Here is a 16,543-nt window from a genome sequence, read left to right as displayed (position 1 = left end):
GTTTAGCCCACTTAATGTCTAATTCACTCAGTCAACTTGGCCACTTGCTTAAAGAAGAGTTTTGTGTATTAGATTTAGTGGTCATTTCTGGAGTTTGGAATTTCTCCTTATGATTCAAAGTAGATGGATGGATGATGATTAGTAAATGAATCCAGCAGCAGTAGTAGATGGAATGTGAAGCTAATGACATGTCTGAAAAAAAATTGACAAGCAGCAGTGGAAAGTAAATGTCAAACTGTGCCCAACAGAAGTACAATTAACATAATATACCATTCTATATGTTATAATCTAGGGTTGTTGGGGTCAAGCCTATCTCGATGGCACTGGGTACAAGGCAAATAATCTTCCCTGGAAAGGTTCCCACTTCATTGCATGGCCCTCTCACACATACATCCTATTCACAAAGCAACATTTTGAGTTCAGTTAATTTACTCTGCATGTCTTTGGGCATGTAGAAGGAAAACGTAGAATTCAGAGGAAAACACACATGTATATGGGGAGAATGTATCATCTCCATGTGAATGATTAGTGAATATAGGATTGAAACTCAGGATGCTAAGATCCCTAAAACAGCAATATTAATCAGAGGTGCAATTAATCCTATACAGTTTAGCTCTACAGCTACAGTACACATGCCAGCACTATTTACAGTACATATGAATCAAATGCATTTAAAATAAGAGGTACCTGATTCATTATTTGTTACTATTGCTATCTCAAACTTTGCTTTTCAAGATTTTTTTATGATTAAATGTTAAGCTTAAATGGTCCCATAGGAATCTATACTATGTTGGGCCTGTTTAGGTTAACATTTCTTAAATAATGAATGAAATACAGGTTATTAGACAAGTGTGGTTAAATCGCTATTATTTTTATGGAGCTCTACAGATCACAGATGTGTGTTTTTAACAATACACTTTAAATATTTCCTGCCATTATTTTGAATAGCAAGGTTTTGTTTTAGCGGTTGTAGTTTCTATAAAATGTTACTTCACAATATATACGTCCATACAACATTTTACCACTTTTGTATACTGCAGATTTTATATTATGTTTAGTTCATTGTTTTTCTTCTTGCCCCTAGGTCAGAAAATGGTGTGACCGCTCTGTGTGGTGCAGTCCAAATTCTCTTGCTGAGGCTGTGTCTTGGATACTTTGCCTGGAATGCCAATCAGTTTCAGATGGCCTGTCTACAGTTACAGCTCTCAATGAGGCCCTATTAGATCCAGACTGTCATGCTGTGTGCTTGGTCACAGATGGGATTCCATATTGCCCTAACAGGGAACCCACCTGCAGGCCTTGCCAACCTCACAAAGTACCAATACATGTGGTGTGTGTCAGTGGGAATGATAGAAAAAGCCCGCCCCAAAACTTCCTACTGGAGGTGACACAAGAGACAGGGGGAACCTTCCGCATGTTATCCCTGGAGACAGTAAGTGCAAAGAAGGTGGTGGACATTATGTTGCAGTATTGCTACTGTCAATGCTGTATGGAATCAAATACAATTTACTAGTAGAAATGTATTAATAGGATGTATAAAACAGTATATTCAGGTCAAGAAAAGCACAAAGAGTAATCTTTACAATTTCAATAACTGGTGTCTGATGCTTCAATAAATTTCAACCAATATCAAATGAAAAACATAATAAAAATAGGAAATTTAATTACATGTGTAAATATGATTTAAAAACAGGGTAGACAAAATATTATAAAGCACTATGCAAAAGTCCTAGGCACTTTAGATAGGTCACAAAAGATATTTGTCCTCAATGGTTACTTGATGTCTTTTTGTTTAGTATGTCAATAGAAAAGAATATATTTTAGAGTTTCAAGCATTCTTTTGGCATAAAGTGAAGCAATGCAATAAGATTTATAGTTATAGACCACTCTCCAATTGAAGAAAATGAAATCTTCGTAGGCATATAGCCCCATGTTTGATTAAACAAATGAAATAAACCAGTGCTAATGATCAATGACATAATGTGTAGTGTGATAGACAACATACTGTACCGACATCCCAGCCAGAATTGGTTTGGGGTCCTGACCTGTGTGAGATGCCCTTCCTACTTCTTCTTCTCCTGTACGCTAGATGGCAGCAGCCCTGAATATCAGTACCCATTCGGACATCAGGGATTGCAGTTCAGTAGTGCTACCCTACCAGGGTCTGTAGGTGTCACTATGGGGTACTGCAGGGAGTTACACTCCCTACTATTTGGGACTCCCATATGACCCAGAATATGCTTTTAATGGGTGAAGCCCTGGCACCGGATGTACTCTCGGGTCCTCCATAAAAGACCACACTGCCTTGTCCAGGCAAGTCAGACAGGCAATAGAGAGAGAGGGAAGAAAGAAAAGGAAACCACTTGTGTGTCTGTTTTATACAAGGTATTTGTAATAAAAAAAACCTTTTGTTTGAACCCGGGACTGTGTTTGTGCATTCCTGTTTGGAGGTTTTGGGCTCAGTGGCACCCCCTAGTCTTCACAGTTGGTTGAACTGAAGTGATTAACTGAAAAACAAATAGTTGTGTAGAGAGAATAAAACTAAACAGTTGTCATACCAAATGTTGACTTCATTTATGTTTTTCTCAGTTTACTGCAGCTTTAAGAAGTGTATTGGTTAATAAAAACTATTCATAACATTAATTTTGAAAGTGCCTATAACTTTTAGACAGTATATTCTGAAGTTCATCATGATTCATATTGCATATGAGGTCAAATATGCTTACTTATTAGCAAAATTGCACTAAAATATTTTTTCTAGTATTATTGAATTCTAATGCATGTTTAGTTTAGTGTACTATACAGTTCATCAGTTTTGACCAAATCATTATCTTCCAAATTGTAAAAAAAAAAAAGTACTCTTCAAAATTCAATACAGGTTTAAAATTAACGTTTCCTCTGTCAAGGTGCTAAAGTAAAGGTTGATTGGTTACCTTTTGGTGGTTTAAGTGTTAACTGCGCAAATTTTTTTTAACAACATTTTGTCCATGTATCTTATACTTTTTTGACAATATTTTGTCCATGTATCTCATTGCAGGTTGTACCATCTTCTGTCCTGACAACCCAAGATGAATTCCTATGTCATTCTGGCCTTTGGAGTTTACAAAGTCCAATCACAAAGTATGTTATAGTCTACTAATAGAATTAACAAGACTTATGTTATTTAATGAGGGTTTTCAAAAAAAATGACAAATGAAGATGAAGGTTCCAAAATTGTGTCAATATGTGTAAATGAGTTATTTAAAATAATCACTATTCCTTTTCAAGTAGAAGAAAGAGAGAGAAAGAAAGAAGTTTTTAAAATATTTCATGCTTTCCATAAAGCAATATAAACATTCTCACTATAGCTGCAGCTGTATTGGTAAATAGTAGCAGGACAGTCATGATATGCAGACTATCCGAGTGTGCAGCGCCATCAACTGGCATAAAATGTTATTGAGCCACATGCTTTAAATAACCTTAACAGACAGTACATGGCACAACATAACTTGTCAGTTGACCTGTATTGCTCAAAATGCCTGCCAGTTAGATGAGGTGAGGAAAACAAAGTATCTCACTATTATAAAAAAAAAAATCCTGGAGAGAAACACAAGGGCGTCGAGACGTGATTTTCACGTTAAGATCACAGAAGAAATCTAAAAGAAACCTTAAACATGAGACTTTGTGCCAATAGATTGACCCAGGACCGTCCCACGATGACGTGGAGCATGAGATTCTTGCAAGACATGCCCTACTTACAATCAATATCAAATAAGCCAAGAGGCTGCAAAACATTCAGTCGTCTAAAGGATGTGAGCACACACAGATCCAGGTTCTCAGTGCATATAAAGCGTATAAGGACAGTAAGTTATAAATGAAACATCCGACGACTAAGTGAAGAAGAAAGCAGCGTGGAGAAGAGAGACTCAAAAGCGCTGGAGAGACAAAAAAGAAAAAGAATAATCTAGGTGCAAATTCAGAAAATAAGGAAAATGATTATCAGCCCAGAACAATTGGAATTGAAAAAAAAAGCATGTCCAATCCAGCTCAGAATTAAAAGACAGAGTAAAAGACAAGTAGAACTTCATAAAGACGTTCACAAACGTTGGCGCTAAACACATCCAGAGCAAGTTAGAGATTATGAAAGCAGTGGAATTTGAAAGGCTCAAAAAAAAAAAAAAAAAACCAAAACGTTGGCACGATACACATGTGGAGAAAGGATATGAAAGTAGGAAAATTAGAAAGTATAAAAAAAAAGATAGTAAAGATCACAATAGCACAAACAAACAAACTGCCTCATTTAACTATGCACCTGTCTAACTTTGGTTTTGCACAATAATCACTGCACTATTGCACCTTAACACTTAATTCTACTTTATTCACATAATTTTACTTATTTATTATATTCTACTATACTGTTATCTTTCAATCTATGACTTTTTGTTAATCTAACTGATATTCGTCTAACTTTGTACAGTTTTTTATAAGCGGATCAGGGTGCATTTCACTGCGCGTTGTCCTGTATAACTATGCATGTGACAAATAAAGAATCTTGAGAATTTCAAAAACGGAGTTTATCGCACATGCATTTATTGGATACTGTAAAAAAATTATTAACTACTGATGATGTGGATCATTTTGTCTGTGCTGAAATTCCAAACAGAAAAACCTATCCTGAATTATGGTACAAAGTCATTAAACACATGTCTCACTGACCTCATTAAAAAGATTCAGCATATTGGGACTCCCAAGATTCCAAATATTGTTTTTACAGAAGTTCTGAAATTAAGAGTGAATCTAATGAAATAGCAACAATTCAAAGAAAAAAAAATCTTTAGAGTTTGTATCTGGAAAACCAAACATGGGGGTTGGTGAGCGAAGCGAGCAGGGGGCGAAGCCCCCATATAATTTGAAAACAGAGCCATGAACTGCTTGCATTCCCCCAAATGTATTCATGACTACAAAAAGGTTACTTTTACCCGGCACTTATTGCTCTTGTTTTGTAAATGTATAAACTAAAATGAATCAATTTAAAATATAATATAAAGCAGCACAATTCACACTTGTCATATTTTTTATTGAATAAAGCATGTACTTTAGTGAACAGTCACCTTAAATATCATGGTGTGGTCTAGTTTGGAGATAAGGAGGAAATTAAGTGGGTGCAGTCAGAGTTGAAGAAACAGCTACATAAAGGAACAGCCTACTACAAAGACAGACTTGAGCACAAGTTACTGCAGATGAACATGAATGAAGTTTGGAATGGGATGAGGACTATCTCTAGCTATAAACAGGCTGTAAAACTTGCAGAGGACGGGAACAAGAACAGAGTTAATGAGTTAATGAAATGAACTTTAACTGGTTTGGCTTATTTTTGTCAGCCCAGCCATCTACTAACACTGTTAGCCTCTGTAAGCAAGCTTAGAAAGTTCTGAAATCCTAACTGCCATCTGCACCTAGTATGACCTTTCCTACAATGACATTAGAACAATCTAGACGAGAACAGGCCATTCAGCCCAACAAAGCTCGCCAGTCCTATCCACTTGTTTCCTTCAAGAAAACATCAAGTCGAGTTTTGAAAGTCCCTAACGTCTTACTGTCTACCACACTACTTGGTAGCTTATTCCAAGTGTCTATTGTTCTTTGTGTAAAGAAAAACTTCCTAATGTTTGTGCGAAATTTACCCTTAACAAAAAAAATGACATTACACCTGGGGTCTCCAGCCCCCTTCCATTTTGTGGACTGTCTGTCTCTGCTATTCAAGTGAAGAAACAGCTGGGGAAACTCTGAATGAACATGGCTACAGGGCCTGATGGAATCAACCCCTTGGTGCTGAAAACATGAACCAGTCAGTTCTGTGGGGTCTTTTATCACCTGTTCTGTCTTTCTCCACATTTGAAGAAGGTTCTGTATCTGTGGAAAACACCCTGTGTAGTCCCAATGCCAAAGAAAGGGCATTCCAGTGACCCCAAGGACTTCAGACCAGCTGCTCTCACTTCATATAGCATGGAGACCTTTGAGAGGCAGGTCCTGAAACAACTCTGTCCCCAGGTTTCATAATATCTTGGTTATTGGTAGTTTGCACATAAAGATGTGGAGGATGCTTTGATCTACATGCTCCACAGAGTCTACTCCCACTTCCACCACAGTCAGGATAATGTTTTCTGATGTTCTTTGATGTTTCCAGTGCCTTTAATGGCATTTTACCTTGACTGGGGAAAAAGCTCAAAGCTGTGCATCTTGATGACCCCACAATCTCCTGGATCATGGACTACCTGACCACCTGCAACTGAACATCATCAAGACAAAAGAATTGGTGGTGGATGTCTGGCATGCCAAAAAGTCTCTGAGACCAGTCACCATCCATGCGGAGGATGTGGAAGTGGTGAAGAGGTACAAGTACCTGAGGGTTCACATAAAAAGTATAGTGGATTGGTCGTACAACACAGTGGCACTGTACAAGTAGGGTCAGAGCAGACAGATCTTTTGAAATGCGCCGAAACCTGGTAGAAGTGTTCTACCAGTCTGTAGTAGCCAGTGTATTGTTCTATGCTGTGGTCTTCTGGAGAAGCAGCTTGAGTTCAGAAAACCTGTTCCATCACAGAGCTATCCCTGGACTCCCTGGAATCTGTCATGAAAAATCCCCTCCATTCAACCCAGGAGGCAGTCTGTTGGAGCATGTTTAGCCACAGACTTATTCCAGCAACAGCATGCTAAGAAGCAGCTCTGGTTTTCTTTTCTACCCACTATCAGACACTTCAGTGCTTTTTCCCAACATCCTAAACTAAATGCTTATACTCAGGTTTTTAATAATTTATTGATTTATTTATTGATCGGTTGATTGATTAGAAGATTGTGTTATTTGTCTTGTTAGTCTTTAATTTTTATTTTTCTGTCTGCATCTAAATTTACCCTTGGGATTAATACAGTCTAATCTGATCTAATGTAATCTGATGTATGACTACAAATGTCTATCTCACTAGTATATTTTACTGTATTTGTTTTAAACATGATTCTACTTAAGATTATTTATGAATTATAATGTTTGTTTTAAATGTACTCAATTATGAATTAATCAGTTATTTTGAGAAGTATGCACTTTGTTATGCTTGTATTGCTCTTATCTATCCATTTATCCATTCGTCCAATTTCTTGCTCACCTGGCTGGTGTTGGACCAGGTCAGAGGCAGACCTTTGATAAATCTGTCCTTGTTAATTATTTATTACATTTCAGCATTTTTTTGACTGTTGAGTTTATGATAATTTTTCCAAGTTTTTTTATATGAACTATTACTGTTAAAGGTTACATAAAAAGTTTTATGTTGTATGTAAACATCTACGCGTGGAAGTGTGTGTGTCTGTCTGTCCGACCTGGAAGTGAGAGGTGGAGTCGGGGTAAGGGCTCCACCTCTGAGCATACGCAAGCGAGGCCAGCATGTCGGCAAAACAAAACAGGTATTACAGAAGCGTGGCGAGCACACTGGCAAAACCATATCCCTTTTACTTTTCCTCCCATCACTAATACACAAGCGAGTTGAGCACGTCGGCAAAATGAAACCTCCAAAGAAAGACAAAGTCACTTAGCCGCTAATGCACAAGTGATGCGAGCATGTCAGCAAAGCAAAACCTCCTAGGAGAAAGATGCCCAGAGAAGTTCCTTTCAATTACCCAACATCTCTGTGTTTCAATTATTTTTTCTAGGACCACAGGCTTTTTACAGCACGGGCTTACACAGCTAGTATTAAATAAATATTTTATATTCAGATGTTTATATGTTTTGTATTCAATGTTTTTTTCCTGGTTTGGATAACAAAGCAGTTTCTTATTAGTTTCGTAATTATTGTAATTTTTATCATTTTAGAAAATGTAACATCTTAGTCAGCATTGTAGGACTTGTTCTTGTTCTGTACCCATTACCACTGCTAATAGCTCTAGCCCCCTAACTAACCATGAACTCTTGATGAGTGGGTTATAAAATGGATGGATGAATTATTTAGGAATGGTGAAATACCATATACTGTAGCTACATTCTTCAGTTTTATTCAATCCTTTTTCAGAGAAAACAGAAAATGAACATCTAGTACTAAAGATTACACTTCAAAATATTTTCATCACACAGTGTTGAACTTAGCTTACACTTTCTCCATTTTGATCTGTAGACCTCCCATAAAGGCCTCTGTGACAGGGGATTCATTGGATGGGTCCCAAGGGGCTCCAAGGCTCATGAGAGGAGTTCGGATTTTGGCCAGAAAGCATGATGATGGGCTTTTCTATGCTGCACACATCAGCCAGGAAGAACAGGTTAGCTATAACATCTGCAACATCATAATATGAATAAGTTCTGTATACAGTATAAAGCTTTTAACCATTGTTTGACAACTGAAATTGATGTAATTGAAACTTGCATTGATTTGTTGAGTTTTAGGCACAAAATCTTACAATAATACTATGATGTATTAAAGGACTTTGTTTTACATGATTTTAAATGTTCTATATGTTACTATAAGACAGTATGTAGTGTGGTCGATTTTAGGAACTGTAGGCCTACAAGCTGAAATGTCGGGAGCCAACTTGGTCATCCCCATTTCATCAATAGAAACGAATAAATAAAAGTTGTGCTTGATGGTGCCAAAATAAACAAAAATCAAGGTCCTTGTCTCAGGAAGCTTTCTTGGCTAACAAAGCCTCCTATAGTCACTGTGGGAAAGAGCAGAAGTGGCAGAGTCAATTGCCCTCACTGAGCATCTACTCTGTACTGTGGAGGGAATAAAAGAGGATAAGGGTAGTCCCCCTCTTGATCCTGTGTGGTAGTACATACCTCAGAAAAGACTGGAGGATAATTTACTTGCACACATGATCACTACTTGCTCTTTTTTGGTGAATAAAGAATGAAGGCTCCCCTCTGACCTGTAATGTAAGTAGCAAAGCATAATTTGAATAGAAAATTATCATTAAGTCTACAAATCACTTTTTAGCTTTTTATTATTAAAAATGCAAAATAAAATATATACATGACAATAAAATAACATCAAATTTGTATCCATTGTTCCAGTTGAGGATTGAGGTGGCTGAAAATCTATCTCAACAGCACTGGGCCTAAGGTCAAAGCCAGCCTCAAACAGGGTAGCGACACTTCACAGGGAACACTCACACATGCACCCACACATAGTCACATTAGGTCTTGCCTCCTGAATCAACAATACAACTAAACTTGTATAACTTTAGGATCTGAGATGAATCTCAATTACTCAAAGAAACACTCACAGATAAGTGGAGAAAGTGCTTGTGTCTAAGACAGGAACAATGCCTGGGAACCGAACCCACGCCCCAGGAGTTGTGAGGCTGAAGCACTAACCAGTACACCATCATGATATCCTCTTATACCTACTCACCTCTTTTTTCTATTCTTAGTCTTCAAAGGATGTTTTCCTGGTGCAGTTTGAAAAAGGCAAGAGAATTGGGGAAAAACACAACAGTCTTCTTCAAAAGACACGACTTTGTGATATTGTACAGATAGATGAAGCTGCCAGGCATCCCATCATTCCTGGAGATGCAGTTCTTGCACCATTGAATCTTAATATGAAGAAATATGGACCTGGTATTGTGCTACTTGGACAAGAGAGACGAGAATATAGATCAGGTAAGCCCATTTGATAGGCAAAAAAAATAACTGCCATTATTTGGGATTCCCCAGGTTACTCTTCATCCCTCAAATTTCATCTTATGCCACCTGCAGTCTTGGGCGTCCTTTTCAGGTAAAACTTATTGTACAATCATTAGAAACAAGCCCCTCATGCTCCCATCCTGAGTACCAACATCACAAGATTCTCTTTACCTAACTCATCTTAGTTTTCCTCCCTAAAACTGCACAACTCATTTGAGTCCTTTCATTTTGGCTATCATAATTCACACCATATACCTAGCTTCCATAAAATATTGTTTTAAGAGCCAGACAAGTTCCTTAAGAAGTCTGAAGAGGCTTCTCTCATACATATCTCATCTTTTCCACCACAACCGTAACGTTTATGTCTCCATATGCTTTCAGCTAATCACCTAAATTGCAGAATTGCACAACTAATTCCAAACAAACGCATATGTCTAAGTTGGCATTTATCATCATTCAGCATCCTTATCACACACTGTTTGCAGAGAGATCACAATAGCCGACTAAAGTTTGTAGCCCCTCCACTTTATTGTGTTCATAGGAATTACTTACGAACGTCTTGAAATCAAGATGGCGGCTTTAAAGGCCAGTCTAGGAAGTAATGTCATTGGAGCCGGAAGCGGAAGTGACGTCATCAAAGGCAGGATCAGAAGTGCTGTCATCAAAGGCGTCAGGATCATGTGGGATTTCCCAAGAATGGTCTGCAAGGGATCAAGAAAGACAGTCAGTGCACCCTGCCATCCCCTGGTCGGACGTGGAATTGCCATTATTCAGACTCTTTAGTTGACTCCTACTTGCATTTGTATGACACACCATGTTGCATCTTACACTCCTCTTCACAGCTTAATACATTTTTCCATTCCAGCTTAGCACTCTTCCAGCCAAGCTAAGCTCATCTTTACAGTTTCGAGTTACAGCCAGGGCTTCGGTGCTAATGTGAAAGTACCTGAAGTGTACACGTCACATCTTCATCTTCTAAATATTCAATTTATTCATTTCCCTTGTGTTATTGTGATTGAGTTTGTGAAAGCTTATGTTAGCATGATTTACACATGATACTGAATAATTTATTTTGTTGAAAGCAATGGGAAAGTGACTAACATTGTATCTAATTCTGCCAAGATAGGTCTTGGCATGTTGTAATCCTTTATTGAAATAAGCAGGATCAGAAAAAGTGTAGATGAATGAATATTTTACGGTAGCCATTGTAAATAACAAATTCAGCTAAAAGAAATCATAGAAACACTGAGGTTTACATTTCAATGCTGAAACAGAAACAATTACATGTCTTCACAGATGCTGAGACTAGTGAGCACCTGGTGGTGAATTTCTGGAATGGACGTACGGCAAATGTCTCTGCAGGTGTTGCAATATGGATTCCCCGCCAGATGTACGACTTTCTTGTCCTTGAACTTCAAATGCCTCCTTCAGCTAGAGAGAAGTTTCTTGAATCACATCCGAACTACCCTTTCACTGTTCCTCCGGGATACAGGCCTTGGAGAGATGATGGAGATCTGGCTAAAGACCTTTTTGACCGTTCTCTAACTCATGTTGTCTCTCCATCGTGTCCACATCACAGCCATGGACAAACCTGTGACCTGCTAGGCACCAACATAGAAAGAGAAATGGAAGGAAGTGCTAACAAAGGATCATCACTATATGGACTTGGGGAAAAGAAGCAAAGCAGTAGGCTTCAATGGCAAAGTGGATCAGCCCAGAATCAGACTAGGAACAGAAAAGCAGCTGATAAAGGAGGAAAGGAAGAACAGAAACCCAAAGAGAAAAAGCTTCAAAAGGTAAAAGGAGCCTCACTTCTTCTTATACAAATTATCATGTGAAATTAGAAGCATATCATGATTTCAAGGTTTTGGCATATCTTTTTATTTATTGGTACAGTTTGACTTCATCAATAATTGTTTGTTATTAATATGATGTTTTCATACAGCCATTTTGTGTGAGGCCATGCCCATATTGTTTATGGTTGTTATTCCAATTTCCAGTCATTTAACATGAGGGTTACTAATCTTGTGGTGTCATTACTCTCCCTGCCTACATAAGATGGTGCCATCTTGCTTTCAGTGTCCAAGTTTATCGAAATTAGTATGCAGAAATTCATACCTTTGCTCACTCAGTTTTAACTTTGAGTTTGCTAAGCATTTTGGGAGTTTGCTAGTTTTTGACATTAGGACTTTATCTCTCTCCTGGGGCCTCATGCATAACACCGTGCGTAGAATTCACACTAACATGATGTATGCACAAAAGCAAAATGTTCTTATGCACAAAAAAAATCCAGATGCATAAATCTGTGTGTTTACCAACTTCCACGTTCTTCCGCTCCATAAATCCTGGTCAACGTGAAAAGTAACGCACATGCATGCGCCTGCTGTCCCGCCCCGTCTCCCCCCAGAATTACGCCTCTTTGAATATGCAAATAAATATAAATAGCCTTTAAGTTCAGTGTTCTGTGAAAAGACAATGGCAAAAGCACGGGGGGATGGATAGAAGAATTTCAGTGAATACCAAGTGGAGGCAAGGAAAAACTTATTTATTGGTTTAAACAGTGGTATAAACAACAAAAGTAAGCTGATCAAGTGAAACAGAGTGTCGGAGAAACTGGAAAGCTCAAGTTTACAAAGTCGCACAGTGCCCGAAATAAAAAAAGAAGTTGTCACATATCAAAGTCACTGTGAAAAGGCAAGTCGTAGGCCACTGTCTGAGTGTCATATGAAAGCTTATTAGGGTACAGAGAAAAAAAAAATAGGCACACAGTGGGGAAAAAAGCACGAAATGTCAACTTTAATCTCTAAATTTCCACTTTAATCACGTAGTTTATTTTGTCATTAAAGTAGAACATCATAAACTTCATCTTAAAATCGTTTAATGTACTAGTTTCTCAAATCCCATCGTAACGAAGTATTTGCTCTTCTATGTGCTCTGTGTGTGTGAATCACTACGTGCTTCTTAAACCGGCTTTCTCTTCCTCCGACAGGAAACAGAATCCATTACATTCGTAATATTACAGCTCTCTGAATAATTAAAATACTGAGATATATACGTGATATCATTTTCATGATGATAGGAGTTAAAACATGATATTAAACATGGGAACACGGTGGCGAAGTGATTGTTCATGTCTCATGCAAGATGGATGCTTGCTTTGCCGTGCACAATCTTCGATGAACTAATTTATTGTAGCAGTACTGTCTCTTTCAAACGTACTAACCCCCAATTCCTGTCCTTCATTTTCTTTCTCCAAGTACCGAATCGCCACACAATCAGCTCTATAATAGACGTCAAAAAATCTGTAAGCTTAGAACGCCGATTCTTCAAAACTTTTAAGGAACATTGAAATATCTTCATATTACATGTTTAATTATTCTATCCATCTATCCTTCCAGTGTCGCGCCAGCCCCAGCAAGAATACAGCGCAAGGCAGGAACAATCTGTGAATGGAGCACCAGCTGCTCGCTAGCACTGCAACACCGTGTCCTCACATGTTTATTTATTAACAATATAGATTATGTAGATTAAGTTTTATCTGTATAATAAACATATATTTATTTTGCTGCATTTCATCTTAAAAATGATATCATCATCATATGTAAATATGCGCTTTATAAAGTGGCTCTGGTTGTGCAATATTATAACTTTATCACAAGTTTACAGTGTTCTTATAAATACAAACAGTTCTACAAGGAGCACTTGATAGAATGATTGATGGTCTTTATATTTCTTGGGATGAAACTGTTTCTGAACCGTGAGGTCAGCACAGGAAAGGCTCTGAGGCGTTTGCGATATGAGTGCAGTTCAATAGGCAGCATGGCTAAGGCAGCGTGTGCTTGATGCTGTATCCCAATAATTCTCTTTCCAATCAGCTGCTGAGCTGTGATTACCCACTCAAATACAGTGATATAAATACTCTGAGTGGTGCAGTGAGAGTAATATGGAAAAAGATGATCCGTATTGGCAACCCCTAAAGGGAGCAGCTGAAAGAAGAAGAAGGTGCAGTGAGAGTAACAGTGCTAAAGCAGCTATGGTATCTAGAACACTTTGGCTATTCTGTGGACCAATATATTGTTACAGGTTAATTACAATCAGATGCCTGTCATCAACAATATGCAGTTTCAGTGTATAAGTATATGATAAAGCCGCATCTGGGATGTGGATCTGAAAAAGAAAGGGAACAGTAGCACAGCTTTAACGCTGGGTGCTGCCAGTTTGCTAAACCGAGTGGAGAACTTGCGTACGTCAGGGCATGAGCTACCGTGGAACTGTGCGTGGCTTTATGCCAAGTTTATGTTTTATACATCTTGATTTGAGAATGGAAACGTTCACACGTAACATTTTTGTGTATGCACTGTTTATACAGTAGTCTCTGGTCCTTAAACTTTAAGGGTTAATGCTGCCGGCTCTCAAAAAGCAGAGCAAAGCAAATATTATATAATATAATAATGAAGCCTAGTCATGTTTTATAAAGCCCTCAGTTCAACACACCTCTCATTGTTGATGACTATTGAGTGAAACCAGGAGAAGAGATCTAGTCAAAAAGTCAAAAGCCAAAATACTGAGAGACCAAAGAAATGGCGACAGAGCTGAAATGAAAACCAAAATTTGTAGACACGAAAAAGATGCAAAGGTCAAAACCAGAAAAAGCTTTTAGAAAAAAGGTTTTTGAACCCAAGAAAGAAGAACTCCAAACCTGTCTTTTATCTGCACACTCAGATATTGACCTTTTATCTCGTCATGTTGTAACAATTAATATCTCAAACTCTGACAACCCATCCCTAACAACTGCTGGGTGCCTAACAATGGTTGGTTATCCAAAATGGAGCTGTGAATCACAGATAAATATGGTGGCAAAAATGGTCAAATTAATTTAGAATATTTAATCCCCAAAATGGTCAAATTAATTTAGAATATTTAAACCACACACCGTAACAAAAAACTAACAATAGGAATGAATTCATGGACCTCAAAAACCCCTAACATGATAGTCAAAAAATAAAAGTGCATGAAATCAAACGTGTAAAAAATACAATAATGGACACTTTATAATACTCATAATGTAATTACATCTGAATTTCTTTCTTGAAAACATTTTACTTTTCCTGTTTAGTTTTAAAATTTGCTTATAATTGTCATGCCGTGAGGTCAAAAGGAAGAACCAGAAGTTAAAACTAGCAAAACTGAACAAAAGGAAACCTAACAGTCGGGATTGTACTTCCGTCCCGTGACCGTCCAGTGACCGTCCATTTTACAATGCACAATGGGATTTGTAGTTTCGTTTTTCCAGGTAAAAGATGATTTTCTACTCCAGACTGTGCGATATCTTCTTCTTCTTCTTTCTTCTTACTATATAAAAGTGATCGGGATTGTCCTTCCATTCCGTGAGTGGAAAGCGTAGCGGTATTCCGCTTATCACAGACTTACTACTTGCAGCCCACGGTACGAAGCGACATGATGTGAGCAGAGTTCTGGTGCTCCCATCGTTCCCTTGCTTTTGTGCGCGATGCGCTGGAAAAATAGACAAAATTATGTCTCTGGAAATAATTAATGTTGATGGAGTACAAATGCCTCACCGCGTAGTAAATATCAGGGGGGTTCAAAAGGGCGACCTCAATATAGAAAAAAGTTTAAATTTCATCACAAAAATAACAGAAACTACGAGTATTAAAGTAATACCGCTCAAATGCAATACTGTATAACCAAATTAATGAGTTTGTATAAAATATCAAATTGATCTACATATTGAATTGCCTTAAGAAGTGGTCAACTTAAAAGTCTGTCGCCTTAAAAGGCGGGTCAGCCTAGTTTTATAATATTGGTCGTATAATTCGAATGCGGAAAACTCACACTGTTGGTACAAGAGATAAATGATATGCTAACGCCCACCTGAGAGAATAACCACGGAGCACACTGCCTTTTTTTTTCCATGTATTATGCATATGTGACCACACGGTAATACCTGAACTATTCTGAAGCAACGTTTGCACTATTTAGTGTTTTTTGTATCTCACACCCTCATACACCTTTATCGTAAGAGCATCCGTTATCTAAAACGGAGCATTCGATCAGGAGAAAATATGAAGCTGGTTTTAAATTAAAAGTCGTTGAAGTGGCAAAAGAAATTGATAACTGCTCTGCTGAAACAAAATTTGATGCGTCTGAGAGACTGATAAGAGAATGGAGGAGCCAAGAAGATGTAAACAAAAAATTTTAAGTGTCGCATTTTTGAATGGGGATATAAGTTAGGGTCTGATTTTATGATCGATTTTTTGGGTTTCAAGGCCTGACTTATACGTGAGTATATATGTTAAGTCACAGGAATGAACTTTGCTGTTTTTTGAGAAATCCTTAAACTCAGACAATCAAGTGACCTCAGGGACCCACCTTTATACCCTATGACCTCTAAAATCACTCTGTTTGTAACAATCAATAAATCAAAATACACAAAAAGGCAATTCCCTTGCCAAACTAATAAGCTGTCACGTGAGAATGCAATAAACAATAAATAGTTTAAAATAACCGGAATGAATTACATGACCTCAAAAATGTATAATCAGAACACAATTCCATGCAAATATTACAAAGTGTTAAAGAATGATGACAGTAATGATATAATCCTATCTTTATATATTTTATTCTTTTGTGGTTGCTTGGTCACTTCCAGGCCTCCCTCCACAATCAGAGGCTTACCTATCTGATATTTCATGTCTGTCATACCATAAAAAGTTTTCCTCCTCCACTATATGAGGCGGTAATTAGTTCCACAGTCCTAACACCAGCGACTGTGGAGCATCCGTTGGTGAAGAAAGATTCATGGATCTCGACTTTGCTGACGATGCTGTGATCTTCACAGAGTGAATGGAGGCTGTGATCGGGGCACTCGAGAGACTGAGT

General features: G+C 37.8%; 1 protein-coding gene across 1 annotated transcript in view; it reads left to right on the top strand.

Annotated features, from left to right (window-relative positions):
* LOC120539447 overlaps positions 1–16,543 on the top strand; it is a 32,618-nt gene that overhangs the window by 8,707 nt on the left and 7,368 nt on the right. Inside the window, exons 3-7 of the mRNA XM_039769510.1 lie at positions 1,085–1,432; positions 3,038–3,120; positions 8,139–8,280; positions 9,391–9,619; positions 10,940–11,439. Coding sequence (XP_039625444.1) covers positions 1,085–1,432; positions 3,038–3,120; positions 8,139–8,280; positions 9,391–9,619; positions 10,940–11,439 — 1,302 coding nt within the window. The remainder of the gene's footprint in view (positions 1–1,084; positions 1,433–3,037; positions 3,121–8,138; positions 8,281–9,390; positions 9,620–10,939; positions 11,440–16,543) is intronic.

The sequence above is a fragment of the Polypterus senegalus genome, chromosome 11 (assembly GCF_016835505.1).
Source record: "Polypterus senegalus isolate Bchr_013 chromosome 11, ASM1683550v1, whole genome shotgun sequence".
Lineage (NCBI taxonomy): Eukaryota > Metazoa > Chordata > Cladistia > Polypteriformes > Polypteridae > Polypterus > Polypterus senegalus.
This window is presented reverse-complemented; position numbering and strand designations above follow the sequence as displayed.